Source organism: Sander vitreus, chromosome 23 (genome assembly GCF_031162955.1).
Source record: "Sander vitreus isolate 19-12246 chromosome 23, sanVit1, whole genome shotgun sequence".
Taxonomy (NCBI): domain Eukaryota; kingdom Metazoa; phylum Chordata; class Actinopteri; order Perciformes; family Percidae; genus Sander; species Sander vitreus.
Genome location: NC_135877.1, coordinates 14,889,465 through 14,905,306, shown reverse-complemented (window position 1 = coordinate 14,905,306; position 15,842 = coordinate 14,889,465). Strand labels below are relative to the sequence as shown.

Below are 15,842 nucleotides of genomic sequence, written 5' to 3'. Positions count from 1 at the left end.
GGGAAGAGAGCAAGTGAGGACATTTGTGTGCATATGTTATGCTGCAGCTAGACACCTTTGGTCCACCAATCTGTCAATCTGAGCACAATTAGTATAGTGACGAGAGGGGCATGGAGACTAAAAGGAACCAGAGGAGATGGGAGGAAGGAGGAGGAGGAGGGGATGGCAGAAACGGTCACAGTTCATCAGTGCACTTGTACATCGCATCTGGCCTCGGTTCCCCCCCGAACAGACACAAACATAAATGGCCTTGCTTGCAGAATGCACGGTCAAATAGTGCACAGACACATCCAGACAGACAGAGATAATAATGACAACTGGCAACAGAAAATCCCCACAGACCTCTAGATAATGCAACACACACACACACACACAGTTGTCACAATCCCACATTTCTGAGTTTTATTTTTCTCTGGAGATTTTCTGGGTTCATAGATGGGCTACAGTGATAACATGCACACCTCTGTGAGTGGATTTGATATGCACACATACAGCACATGTGTTTCTAATCCATGTTTGTGCACATGCTGACGCCAATTTCCAAGATGCTTCCCGACATAGACTAATGCAGCTTAACCAAGCGTGTGCGCGTGCGTGCGTTGTAACGATGTCTTTGTGTCTGTCTGCGGCAATGTAAGCAAAAAGCCGGCTCACATGATGTCAGTGTGTGTGTGGAGCTCGTGGCTGAGAGATACCTGCTGTGACCTCTGAGGTAGGAATCATCCCTGCCGCTTACAACCTCACAAAAAGCAGTTATCTGGTTGTGTGTGTTGTCATTGCATCTATGCTTCTTACATATGTGCACTAACAAAAGTGAAAAATAAATAAAATCGTACCCGCAGCTGTTGGCCGTGGCTGGTAAGTGTTTCTTCTTTACAAATACTTGGCAGGTAAACACCAATATTTGGAGGTGCTAAATGATAGATTTGATTGCCTTTAAAGTTCGAGCTATAGTACTGAAAGTTCAGAATGACTTTCAATAACATAATGTGAACTGCTATATCTGCATGTGTAAATAAGTGTAGACAGGGCATGAAATTAAGTTCCCCTGCTCGACTAAGGTAACGGCTCACTTGCCTTATTTAGTGATCAGACACAAGCCCAGTTGGCAAATGAGACTGGACATAAAATTGTCAAGTAAGATAAGTAATAAGATAAGACAGACTTTATTAATCCCACACTGGGGAAATTCCGGTGTTACATGCATGAACATTAAAAACAATATTTAGTTATCAGAGGAATTTCAGTGCTTCTCTGTCAGTTGCTTCTATTCTACCTTACGGTCCAAGGGCTCATCACAGCTTCAGTAAACATATCACAACTCTGCATTGCTGCCATAGCGACAACACTCAAAGCTGAGCCAACAGCATTACAGACAGGCAGCTCTTTAGCTTACAGACAGAAATAACTAGCTAACAAACCACCACAATGAACACCCTTATCAATACACAAAATGCAGTTTTTATGTAAGACCACCTCCAAAAAAAGACTCTTTCTGCAGACACCTATAGGAAGCACTGGCTATGATATAGTTAATATCTTGTGACTCTGGCGCCTTCATACTTTCGGTTATCCGATATCATTTCACTTCAGTCTTACACATGCTTTCCCCCCTTAACTTGCTAAAGCTTTAGTGTGTAACTTTTTGATATTACTGAATGTCCGTTACATTCAAGCCATTGGCAAATGAGTTGCTACAAAGCTAATTAAGAGTATCAGCCCCACACAACTCTCTCTGTATTTCTCAGCATGGCTAGGTTTAAAACTTTTTCGTGCAGAAACTCGAGTGAAGATAATGACCTCTTCTGAAGAGTCCATCATGTTTTTTAATCCTCCGTGTCGTCTTGGGCTACTAGCAACTGTGTGGACGAGGGGTGGGGACGCGATCACGGAAGACTGTATCATGTGGACGCGCCGACAGTGTTGTTGTCATTACTTAAAATTCCTCATAGGGGTGACAGAAACTACGCACTATAGCTTTAACAGCTAGTAATAGACTTTGCAATGCAAAAAATACATTACTTATGCAGGTAAATTTGAACATAATCTTCTAGTTCAAGACGGATAACATAAGTCATCATTAACTCACAGGGCTTGTAATAGTGGATCCAGGCTTCGACAAATTTCACTCTTTTAGCCCAGTAAACTGGTACCCAGACAGACTGAGTGTGATAAATATGCAGAGTATTTACATGAAAAATCCCACACACAACCACACGAGCAATTAAATATGCATGAAGTGCAAGAAATAGCAATACAACATTGTGCTAATATAACACTAAAACAATACACATTCACATCTGGGCTCACTCTCCCATACTCCCTGTAACATACGACAGTGTAATGAAGCACAAAACGTATAGTGTTGAAGCATCTGGTGCAGGCAAAGACAGAGTGACAGACAGAATACAGCCAGGCACTGAAAGAGAGAAAGAGATGGAAAAATAAGGAGGAGAGAGACAAACACGAGTGGAAATTCAACAGTAATATAAAAGGAGAAAGCACAAAAGATGGGAAAGTAAATCAGGAAATTTAACATGAGAGAAAAAAAGAATCTCCAAAAGCGGCAAGGACCAGGGCAGAAAAGAGTTGGGAGCTAACGCTAAGTAATTTAAGGAACAGGAGAAAGGGCAGAGAGACAAAATGGAGAAATGTTTTTTGTCCACAAGCTTGTTACAACCACAGAGAGCTAAGGAGAATAAACACACACGAAGGGCAACGGTGCTGGTCAACAATATGACCACAGTGTGCACACCCAGAGGGAGAGGACGGCAGAAGAAAGTGACTGTGGAGGAGAAGGGAGAGGAGGAGAGAACAGAAGGAGGGAGGGAAGGAGGGAGGCAGAGAGAGATACAAAGCTGTCTCTTAATGATACGAGGCACTAACGACACCAGGGGAGAGAGGGAGAGGCTAGGGTATAAAAAAAATAGGCAACAGTAAAGAGGAAAAGATAGGAAAGGGTAAACCATAAAATGACAAAACATGCGGAGAGAGGAGTCAATAAAAACAAATACATTCTGAAATCTGACTTTTACAACTGTTTCAGTTGTGCTTCAGACAGAAGCACAACACCCTCTCTGTCTCATACCTCTTTGAACAAGGAAATGGGAGATATGACTTGCTCATAAACGGATATTACAGTAAACAATGTGTTGACTGGAGGAATGGTTGTCAAACAGCCTCAGACAAGTTGAACAAAGAGAAAAGGGTTTCATTCTAAATATGGAAATATCTGACAAAAACGAGAAGGGAAAAAAAAAAAAAGCACTACTATTGTGACAATAAAGCTTTCTAATTAATGGAAGTGACATTTTCAGACATCTTGAGCCTGTTATTTAGAAAATGATAGCATTTTAGAGGATGCAGACACAAAGGGTAACAGAAATAAAATTGATCAGTCCTTTACGGGGGGAAAAAAAATACAATTTTGAAATGAAAAGTTTGGAAGAATAAGAAATGCAAGTTCCAATTGTATATTGATGAAAAGCGCTGTAGTTCAACCAATAAATGCTTTCATAATCAGAGCTGGCGGGGGGAGGGGGGAGAGAAGAGATTTGCACAGTAGACGTGTGTGTCTGCTTGCCTACATACACGCAGTTTTTTTTGAAGACACTGCCTATTGTATAGATAAAAACACATTGTTGTGACTAGGTATGAGTGTGTAAGCATGTATATATGTGTATGTTTTCACAGTTTTGAAGTGATTCTGAGGAAAAAGGGGGGAGTGTGGAGGGGAAAGGGGAAAAATCGATCTTCACTCTCTGCAGTGCTGCAAACACTGGGTGTGTGCAGGTGTCTCACTGTGTTTGCATGTGCCCCAACTGCAGGGGCGCCACCAAGTGGTCAAAATTATTTCCACGGTTGTTTAGAGAGAGACAAGACTAATGTGTAAGGGAAGAGAAGCAGGCATGAGTGAGAGCGGAGGAAGCGGAGAGAGATGGATACATATTCAGGAATTTGTGGAGGAAGATGTAAACAGCTTGTGTTTGACTTAAAATGAAAATAAACCAACTCTGTCAAGACATCCGAGACAGCAGTGACACAAGTCATCTCTGTGGAGCTTCGAATTCATTGACTGACCACGCGAAACCGCAAGCTCTCCCACATAGAACAACATTCAGTGGCTTATTCACACACAAGTAGCCACTCACTCTGGGCAAAGCTGTGTACACACATGCAGGCAGACAGACACATTTGTTTGTACCTCTCCCTCAATTCTGGGGGGTCGAATGCTGGACAGGTGGATGGTCTTGAGTTCTCCAGAGTTGAGCTTCACCACCATGGCATCAGCGTTAACCACCTGCATCACCTAGAGGGACAGAAGAAGACAGGAGAGGAATTGAGTAAAATGAATACAGAGGGACAAACAAGTGCTAGGCGAACAAAGCACCAAAAGGAAGACAAGAAACTCATTAAGAAATGAATCTAAGGGTCAAACAAACATGTAAATCCCTAAGGAGAAAACTAAAAACAGAAAATCACATCCCTGCAGGATGTAGGAGTGTTGGTGCAAAAAGACTGGCATTGCATTTTGGATGAGAAGATAGACTGAAAGAAAGATGGGAAGTGAAGGAGCAGGTAAAGGATAAATGGAGAGGAAAAGATCTATTCAAAAGGTGGAAGGAGAGTGACAGTGCAGATCGTCGTGCTGTCACGAGCAGAAAGCACTGAAAGCGGGGGGTGAGAAAGAGTGATCCTTGAGTGACTGAGTAAGTAAGCGAACTAAGTCGTCCCAGCAGGCCGGCAAGGTTTGGAGGACAGAGCGAGGACGTTCTGCTATCTGGGGGATTGGCGGAAGGAGGGAGGGAGGGAGGGAGGAGAAAGAGAAAGCTTTAAAACACAAACATCCTGTTAAAGATAGACTGGTAGCGCATTTCACAGCCCTCTTCCCAACGATTGGCTGGCAGCATTTTGCTCTGGAGACCTTTACAAGCGTAACTAAAGATGCAGACTAATTTATGTTTGGCATTTAAATGCCATTTCTCTGTGTACCAAAGGTAGCAACCACAGTCTATGGCGCGTACAGTTCGGAAGAATGTGTGTGGATGTTCAAAGCCACACCTGTTAAATTACAGTTCACAAGAGTATTAATATTAGTAACTCAACCCAACCTCGGTATGTGCCAGAGCCCTTCCAAGTAAAAAGACAGATTGGGGGTATAATGTGACTGAGATGGAGGAGGCATCCAAACCCAGAGCCTTTAAGTAGGCCGCTTGCTAGAGACTGAGAAATCAATCGCCCTACACATGTTGCCACCCACATGTGCATTAAATGGCCTCATCATCACTCAAACTGTGGTTCATATGTAGGCTGTGCTCAAGCTAGAGTCCTTAAAGTGAGAGATGCCGGTTGGAGCCATGTTTCAAGAACAATTTGGACCATGTGGGTGTTTGTGTGGCTGACTGTGTGGTAAAAAAAAATAACCAAAAAATCCTTTTTAAGTTATTGAGATGGAGTTAAACCTTTTTGTTAGTGTATAGCGAACACAAATCCATGTGTATTAGGCTCTTTGGGGGATTCATTATTCCATTAAAACAAATCAGACTGCCATTGCATTTGCCACCAGAGAACAGAAATTAGACCAGCCCACATGCTAAATAGGCTGCCCACAACAGCAGCCAAAATACATCATATACTAATCACTGAGCTGAGTGGGAGAGATACAGAGACATAGGGAGCAGGAGGGAGAGAGACAGAGAGACCGAGGTGCAATGAGTAAGTGCGAGGGGGAGCATGCATGCACACGGCGACAAACACACATGCATGCACACCAGCCTACACAAATTCACACTGTAACAAGGTAATTTCATGGCCTGCCCAAGTAAATAAAGTGCAAGAGAGAATGTGGCAGGAGCAGAAGAAAATGGCACTGCATTTACGGGCTAATTATCAGCCGTGGGTTGCACTAAGATAAAGGAACAGAAAGATGGAGCGAGCCAGAAAGACAGAGTGTAATCGCTTAGCAAATATCACAAGAACAGAGACAGCGGAAAAGATGGAGAATAGATAGTGCAAAAAAAAGTCTTTGCAAAGTAGCTGCCATGAGGGTCGAGTGAGCAGGCAGAGAAGACAAATAGGCGGGCAGCATGACTCACTGGTCCAATCTGATACTGAGAGGTGGGGATCTACTGCCACCCTCTGCCCATGGCCGTCATGACATCTGCAGTGGCCAAGATCAGTCATAGCGCAAGGAGGATCTTGGCTATTGTCAGGGACTGTGTCGGTTGTCAGTCGAATCCATTAGGTTGGTTTCAACCACAGGGCCGAGCGAGGGCTCAGCCAGAACTTTACTTACTCATGTCAGGTCATCTCCCTCAAAAGCAACACCTAATGGTAGTGTCCCAGTGTTGCTGCCAGTGGAGAAGATTTGTCACCCAAATTACATGGTTTCAAATAAACTAGTGGTGTTTGTAATTTTATGATTAACACCTTACGCTGGCATGCAGCCCCTGGGTGCTGCTGAAAAAAGGTGGCTGTTGAGCATGTAATGCTTTGTTGGGACATTATCCTGGCACAGACACCAATAATCTAGAGAGACTTTGACCTAATCGCTTGACTGACTTTAACTGGGGCACGAACCAATATAGCCTTTTCTCATCTTCCTTAAAATGTAGTTTTTAAAAGAAGCTGTGTGACCTTGTAACCATTCTGTCTGAACTATTTTAACTGGGCCATGCAGCATACCAACAGCCAAGAGGCCCTCATACCATCTCTTTCCCTTTTGTTGATGTACCATTTTCTCTTCCTGTCCATCCAAGCAATTGCTCCTATGCACCAGTACATAAAATACTCTTCACCTTTTTCCAACATAAACTTATAGAAGTACTATATATATATATATATATATATATATATATATATATATATATATATATATATATATATATATATATATATATATATATATATATATATATATGGATTTTCAGTAAGCTGGAGTGAATACTGTTGCTGTACAATCATTTTAGTACGAAAGAACACATCCAGTTTTAGGTTAGGATGTCTTGAAAATGTAGGTTGTTTCACACTTGCATTAGTACAAGTACGAAAACTCACATTGTACTGTATTAAGACTATATGGAAAGACATCTATACTACTGTCAAACACACTGTTACTCTTCATATAATCCTCAGACATCACAAATACACTCTAGTTTTGCATTTGTAAGACCATTTTCTTATGGATTTGGTCAACCCAAAAGCAACAGTGACCGTGTTCCTGACAAGCAAGTGATGAGAGGCTGGTAGAGGGGTTTACACCACGTCACCTTTTATCCATCACCTCGCAGGTTGATGGTTACCCAAGGGAGAGGAGGGGAAGGAAAAGGAAAGAAAAGGAGGGGAAAGGAAGACGTATGGGGCCTGGCCTACATCCACTTCTCCAGTCCCAGTAGAGGTGGAAGGAGAGAGAGGCGAGACAGTCAAAAAGGAAGATGCGTCAGCAGGATTGACTTGTGGGGATTGGACCTGCTCTGCCCCTCCACTCTATCCATCACTCAGATAATAAGAAGTGAAACGTAGAGAGGACGGGAAGAGGAGAGAAGTGTATGATGATGAGATTGATGGATAGATGTGTCCCTGGGAGAGTCGGTGCATTGCAGTATAAGGTGCCGACAAATGTCACAGGGACAAGTATGGAGGGGCGATGACAGGCCTGAGTAACCTTAGCCTGCCCAATATGTACTTAGCTTTAAAATGCCTCAAGCAGTTGCAGGGTCAGCAGGACGTTTTCCATCACAACTGTCTGCCACTTAACTAAAGGTTTTTGGAGTTGCGTGGTCCTAGTGCCATTTTAGAGGCCTTTGACACTATTACCTACAACTTTTCAAGCTATCTTAGATCATATTCATGTTTCAGAAAATAGTTCCAACCACATAAACGCTATAAAAAAAGTGATGATCTGGAGAAGTCTCTTGCACAACGCATGGTGCAGAAGCTGCTGACGGCCTTCCATTCCATCCCTCTGTGTCTCTTTTGGGGGAGAGCAGGGTGGAGGACAGAGAAATGTTCTACAGAGATCGAAAAGTCCCCAGAGGTTGAAGTGGGGGCATCAGCAGTGCAGTACCATAGCGGTTTTTTAAACATCACAAAGATATGAGAGAGGACATGCATAGTCCCAGGGATCTTCATAATTCAGTCTCCCTATACCTCTCCACACAAACTCATACTCTCAATTTCTTCTTGGACCCTCTACCTTTCTTTCTGCCTCTTTCATACACTCTCTGGAGCTCACAACCAAATGTTACCTCAATCCCCCTACTGCCCCCATCCAATACTCTTTTATTGAGGGGGTTCTTAGAGAGATCTGACAGCAGCTTACACTGATAATATAAATGTTTTATCCTTTCTGTTGCTGTTAAGTGTTTCCCCTAGTACCTTCAGTGAAGGTTTTTTGTTTGTTTTTTTATTCAGTGGGGGGGGTGCAAATGTGAAAATAAGGTGTCAGGAGGATATAATTTGTTAGAAGCCTCCAAATGGCTCTGCTTCCGCTACACTGCTGGGAGAAAAGTGGAAATGCCACAGTAGACGTCAAGTGGTGGAAGCAAGGGAAACAACCTGCCTCCCCTTTAAAGGTGCTCTAAGTGATGCGACGCGTTTTTTAGGCTACAACATTTTTCGTCACATACAGCAAACATCTCCTCACTATCTGCTAGCTGCCTGTCCCCTGAACACACTGTAAAACAATGTGGTCTCTGTGGACAGCCCAGGCTCCACAAACGCCAACAAAAACAAACTGCGCCAACCTGCACCACGAATCACAACAAACAGTGTTCCAGCCAATAACTGACAAGAAGGAGCAGTGGGTTCAGGGGACAGGCAGCTAGCAGATAGTGTGAAGATGTTTGCTGTATGTGACAAAAAATGTTGTAGCCTAAAAAACACTTCAAAAACACGTCACATCACTTAGAGCACCTTTAAAGTGCCCATATTATGAAAAAAACACTTTCTGGGATTTGGGATTTTTGGGTTCTTTTGTGTCTCTGGTGCTTCCACACACATACAAACTTTGAAAAAAATCCATCCATGCTGTTTTGAGTGAGATACAGTTTCTGAATGTGTCCTGCCTTCAGTCTCTGGGTGAGCTGTTCAAAATCGGCACGGCTTGTGACGTCACAAGCCGAAACGAGCTGGCTAACCGCAACCATTACCTCGTAGCGTTAGCATGCTACCTCGTTCTCAATAGCAAAGCACTGCTACAACACACACAAGTTCACCATAATCTACAAAAGAACTACTTACATGTGTGCCCTCATTTAGAAGTCTCCCAGCTAATCCTGCCTTGTAACTGACCGAAGTTGTAGAAACAGCCTCTTTTACTGTCTATGGAGCTAGCTAGCTGACATGATCTACATCTGAGCTACTGCGCATGTGCGAGTGCAGTCAAAGATAGTACAGAAGAAGAAAAGAGGTCTCACTCTGTAGCTAAAACAGAGACCAGCTGAAAAGAGGATCTGCAGCAGTGAGAGAGAGCGGTGCAGTACAACAAAAATATGGTGTTTTTTGAAAATTAAACCATGTAAACCTATTCTGGTACAACCTTAAAATACAATTATGAACCTGAAAATGAGCATAATATGGGTGCTTTAAACTAAAGCCAAGTCTTATTCATGCAGGATAATGTCTGTGTGTCACGCTAAAAGTGTTATACCTAACTGATGCTTTTGCGCTGTAGTTCAAAAATAAGTAAGGACTTTCAATGGAAGCAAGATGATCCAAATTGAAAGATATTATGTTAGGGGCCAAAGGAAAGAGTGCCAATTATGAGATGACACCTTCACCCACGGGACACAGTTTAAAAAAAAAAAGCCACTCCAGGACCTCACCTTGGCTACAAATTGTCTGTCCTTCTGGTCCAAGTTGGCTGTGGGTGCCACGTAGTCCTTCCAGATGCGGACCTTGCGCTCTTTAGCAGATCTGGCCAAGAACAAAATCACAATCATCATCATCATCATCATCATCATCAGTGGTCGTCCTCAACATCAGCCAGAAATGCATAGGAAATAAAGGACTTAATCAAGTGAATAACTATCCATTTGGCTGGAAAAAAGCTCATTACAGCAGAAAAATTCCAAAATGATTAGCCCATAGTCATGGCTGCGATAATTGTAGGGAATGAATATATCTGCAGCAGAATCGAGTGAGACTGTTCATCTCAAGTAGCGGTGGTATAACTTTGCATACCATTTAATTTACACAATTATCTTCAATACCTCAAGAATCTGCCATGTACTTTCTTTGCTTATTAGGTCTTGGATCAGAACAGTGATTTCCAGCACCAAATATATTGTGTATTCCTACACGTTTCTCTGTCAGCTGAGCAATGGCTGGATTTAATAACATATGACATGACAGCTTGCTTGTCACCAAATAAAATGCTTAATGATACGTTTATTAGGAATTGTTTATCCAATCATTTTGAAAAACATCTGACAAACAGAAAATCCCATCCAACAAAAGAGTGTGTGTGTGTGTGTGTGTGTGTGTGTGTGTGTGTGTGTGTGTGTGTCGAGTACCGTTCAGCAGCTCGGAGTTTCTCGGCTCCCTGGGTGTAGACAGCCATGGACCAGTCTACACAGCGGGCAAAGCCTTCCTTCAGTAGGAGTTCTGTGATGTTACCGTTCTGACACAACGGGAAACAGGGACAGTTAAAAGAACAATTATTGAGACAGGAAGCCTGACTTTTAATGGCACTTCCACCGCCGGGTGCCAAGTCCTGTGTCTTACCGGGTGAAGGATGGTGCCCAGTATGATCTGGTTGGGACAGCTCTCCAGGATAATCTGAACGTCTCTCTGCAGAAGGCGGGATTCAGTGAAGAATTTGGCCTCTGCTGCGAATGGCTCTGGTGACTCTGCACCATCCGCTTCCCGCTTGAACGTGGGACACTGGAGAGAAGGAAAACGCACATTAACACAATAATGATTGTAGGGCTGCACGATATGAGGAAAATATCTAACTGCGATTGTTTTGACTGATATTGGGGTTGCGATATGATTCACGATATCGGAGGGAATGATCGTTTTTGTATCATTATTGTCATTTTCATTGAAAATTATTAACACTTCAAGAAATTTAAATGATTATAGTGTGATTTTTGCAAGGATCTGTACCAAACACAGATTTTTTACTTTAGTCTGTAGGATACGATTTGTAGGCCGGGACATCTCTGCAGCACCACAATACATAATTCAGAATGGTTTGACACATATGTTGCCATTAACAAATATTGCGCCCCCCTGCAATTTGGATATTGCACTAGCCCATATTGCGATTTCGATACAATTGCAATTAATTGTGCAGCCCTAAATGATTGTACTTCAATCAAAAGGTATTTTTTTTTAAACGATGGGAAATGGGTTCAAATGTGTCGGGTTTGATTCGATTACATCCCCATTGCAAGAGAAGCACAGATTTTGTCTACTATAATTCCCAGCAGTCAACCAGTGTCTCGAGGAGGGTTTTTGTGCACACTTTCTTTTGATATAATCCGTTTTTTTTCTGTGTACTACTGTTATCGACTTTTAACCAATGTCACCTTGCTGTACACGCTATCTGTATTCTCCTTTGAGCGTGGCAAAACAACAGACAGATCTAAACACAACAGGCCGACAAGCAGACAAGCCTTTGAACAACGAAACAAAGAACACCTTGAAATGGATTTAATATCTCCAAGTGGGAAATGAAAAAGATAAGTTATCTTGAGTGGTCCATTGGCAAATCGGGGCTTGGTGAAAGGGATTGATGGGGAAAGTTAGAGGAGCGGATATGACACTGGTAGAACAAACACAAGTGACAAGTGTTGAGAATTAGCTTCGGCTAAAAACTCTATGATACATACATCAGATGACTGTTGAAGTTTATCTATGTTTTTTTGTATCTGTCCATATCTAAATAAAAACCCACAGACTTAGAAGAGAGGAAAAAAGGAGCCGCAGCTCTTTTAATGCGTTTTTTTAAATAAATATCCATAATAAGACTGGACTGTTTACATTATAATACTTTATTAATAGTTTTTGTGAGTGTAAAGTGAAAGACGGGCGTGGAGGAAACTGTCAGACCACTGCCATATTATCTACATGTGGTTTAGCCATTTATACATTTATTTATTTGCTCACTACTGTTAAAAAAAAAAGTTATATAAAAAAAGGTCAACAGTTTAACATTTCACTGTAAGTTTAGCAAGTAAGTGGTGGTTACCTTTACTCCAGACAGCATGACAGTGACCAGGTAATAGTCAGGGAGCAGCAAGGCACGAACAACACTGCCGTCACGCACATGCTCGATAATGGCTGCAGGAAGGAAGGAAGGAAGGAGAACAGAATGTAAGGGAGGAGAGTATGTTGAACTGCAATGACCATGCAGACATCAAGCTCTCGAATTAGACTTGCTTATTTGTGGGCTGGACAAAGCTTATACTTACCTTATAATTACTATATTTCATACGGGAAAATGTAGGGCGAGGACAGAATGATAAAGGTACCCAGGGTGAAACCGAATATCTGATACTTTCAGGAAAGCTACATCAAGGCTAGTTGGGCCAGACCAATGAAAATCTGAATTTATTTCAATCTATCTTCACCCGGGGAAAATTGTCATAATATGATTTCCCTTTTCAACAATGCCCTGCGTGTCACTCAAATTCAAAACTGTCGAAAACAACCACAGTGTTTTACTGAGCAGTAGAATTGAGATGCCTCGCTAAAAGGACCACTCTCTGGTCCTTCTCAAAGGAGAGAACGTCATGGACTCCTTGGCAGACTGTGTACACTTAAAGTGATACTCCAACTAAAAGCTTTATCAAACACTCACCCCTGTAGGCTTAAAAAGGTGGCTGGATAAAAGGTTTGCAGCTTCCTTCCTCGCAGCATAAAAGGGCTGCGATAAGCTTAAAAGAATTTGCTCGACTGCTGCCAGTGTGCAAAGTTTGTTTAAAACAATTATCTAAAATGAAGCTAATACACTACTTCAGTGGTAAGCTATTCCCGTCAACACTCTGAAATTCAGATGCAAGTAGTATATTTTGCCAAAACAATAAAATGTTTGGAACATACTGAGCCTATGGATGTAAAGTGGAGAAGTGCATTTGAGAAAATCCGCTGGATGTTTTGATACTCGTCCCTACTGAAGGCAGCATACACTCAAGCTGACCACAGCCACTGCTATCTGGGAAGAAGGAATCTACATATTTCTAGTGCGTGCTTTTACATTCACCTTTCAAACCTACGGAGGTTCAAACTTTGACATTGATAGCCTTTTGGAGTATAGGTATCACTTTAAAAAGGTTTTACGATGCTTATTTGCAACACAGCAAGGCTTGATGTAAGACCAATTTATTTGGAAAGCTTTTGAAGTATTACATTGGATTTTTCTCCAAAATCATATCACTCCACTGTTGCTCCTAACCTTTAAAGTACTTTAAGTAATTGGACAGGATGTCAGTCACTTGTGTGAAAGGCATTTCACACCTAAATGGCATTGTGATGATGGGATTTCTCAGTCTCTATATGCCTTCTTTCTGTGTATACTTATATGCCTGTATACGAGTCCACGTACGCAGATGAGGGAGAAGTTGGTATTCCGGTTTTCAACCAAACCTACTCAACACACAATTTAAAGCGCTTCGGCTGGCTTGCTTCCAATTTTGTAAGAACCCTTGACTGTCTCTCACAAATGGTAAGAACAAGAAATAAAAGAACGAAAAAGCCTTCCCCTGTTCATTTCCCCATTCAATTAAAGGGTAGTGAAATGAGCTGAGCCACTGTTAACTGGAAATGAAATGAGAGGCACATTACACCTCGGGAAGGGTCAAAGATGAGAGATTGGAGGAATGAGCCGGTGAAGGGTGATATCGCGTGTGCCATTACATGCCCTCAAGTGGATATTTAGAACGAAATATCTTCAAACTAAAATGGTGGATTTCTGACAAAGCCTGCAAATGTTTTGTTTTTTAAATGAAAAAATAGAGGCTTTTGTATGCCATGTGTCTTTGTTGCTGAGGCCAAGCTTTCTTTGTATGAGTGTATCAGTGTGGATGTGTGCATGCCCCTCCCAAACACATTACCGTTGATAGGTCTCTGGTGCAAGGAGTCAATGAAGTTGCGGGGATTTTCTATGATGTACTTGATGTCGCGGATGGTGTGTGTACCGCCACCCTCACTCCACAGGCCCTTCTTGGAAGCCTTAGCCTGGTCCTCCAATTCACAGAGTCTGGCCTGGTCTGGACTGGTAACACACACGTAAAGAGGAAAGTTTAAGACATACATAAAGGAACACCCACAAAATACATTTGAAACTAGGGATGCACCGATCCGACTTTTTCAGTCCCGATACCGATGCCTGGGCTTTGTGTATCTGTCGATACCGTTGTTGAATTAATAATATACTGTACACCTTCCACCTTTACCTTCCTTCCACCATGTGGAAGAGACTAAAGGCACCAGACTTTCCTAACTAAAGATTACTTTCCTAACTAAAGACAAAATAACTGAATTCTTATTTATTTGTACACTCAAATCTTCCAGCATGCAACACACGTGCGACAGAGGGGGAAAAAAACTAACAAAACTGGATTGGATATTTTGTCAATATCGGGACCGATATGCGATCTTAATATCGGATCGGTGCACCCCTATTTGAAACCGTTAAAGTGATAAAATCAATAAGTTGATCTCTTTATATGTAGTGAGTAGAAGTTAGCTGTACGGCCTGCTTACAACTTGATTATTTGATTTTAATCAATTTGAGGTTTTTGCTTCAGTTTTTCGACCAATGAATGTAAAACAAAAGTTGTCAATACGGCAGAAATGTTTCCACCCTGTTTTCGGGCCTTCTCTTTTAGAAGAACTTGCGTGCAGCCACAGTGTGAAACACCTAAGACCGTTCAGTTTTCATCGGATTCAATTTTAACAGACCGGGACGATTAAAAAGGAATTTTAGTGCGTAAAATTCAAAATTTTTAAATTAAAAATATATATATATATATATATATATCTCAGCCTGTTAATTTCACACCAGTCAGAAATGGATAGTTACCGTAGCTAATGAGCAGAAAAGGTTTTGATTGCAGAGTCGCACCCCTTGTTAACTTTAACATGTTCTAATTGGTCTAATTCAGGCTGTGTTAAAACATGGGCTACCCAAAGCCTTGTCCCAGTAGGCAAATATCACCATAACGAGAACAATTACAACATATTGTAGCCAATGGGGAAGGTCTTTTAACTTCTACCATGATGGGTTCATTACTATTCATCAAATTACAGCAACAGTTGTAGCTTTTCAGTGCAACAAAACTCCCATTGGTTGTAAGTTTCAACATCTACAAGTGCTCATTAAAAGTATAGGACTGCATGTGTATTGGATTTGGTGATGACCAGATTATAACCGCTTTAAAAAAAAAAAAAATGTATCCGAGCATTTTGTCAAGAGACAATAACAGTGTTTGACAGCTCCTTCAAAAGCAACCACGCAGCTGGCTACAAACGCCACAATTAATTCCATGCTGGCTCTCTAAATTGTGTGGCCTAATGCTTTTTAAGGGCCCTTGTATATCTTTAATTATTCATTACTTCAAATGGCCAACAGGCTTTTGTTTTTCCTAGAAGCAATGGCTGCCCGATTGATATTGGAATAGCAATAGTGACTAAAGCTTTTAAAAAATGAACTGTACACAAACTGAATTTTTCACATCTTGCTGCCTAAAAGACACTGTTCACTTTGGAGAAGCAACAAAGTGGGTCTCAATTAAAAACGCCACACACAAACACACACATGCCCTGTTCTCCAGCTGTGTGTTCCTAATTGGGCTTTTGGACTCATGCCCAAAATCCATCCAGTCCAGTTCCCC

The 15,842-nt window shown here is 41.8% G+C and overlaps 1 protein-coding gene across 1 annotated transcript in view; it reads right to left on the bottom strand.

The window, feature by feature from the left end:
• The window catches only part of snd1 (staphylococcal nuclease and tudor domain containing 1), a 179,365-nt gene that overhangs the window by 155,251 nt on the left and 8,272 nt on the right, over positions 1-15,842 (bottom strand). Inside the window, exons 5-10 of the mRNA XM_078281396.1 lie at positions 14,061-14,221; positions 12,197-12,288; positions 10,726-10,884; positions 10,515-10,621; positions 9,825-9,915; positions 4,205-4,309 (exon numbers count right to left, since the gene is read on the bottom strand). Coding sequence (XP_078137522.1) covers positions 4,205-4,309; positions 9,825-9,915; positions 10,515-10,621; positions 10,726-10,884; positions 12,197-12,288; positions 14,061-14,221 — 715 coding nt within the window. The remainder of the gene's footprint in view (positions 1-4,204; positions 4,310-9,824; positions 9,916-10,514; positions 10,622-10,725; positions 10,885-12,196; positions 12,289-14,060; positions 14,222-15,842) is intronic.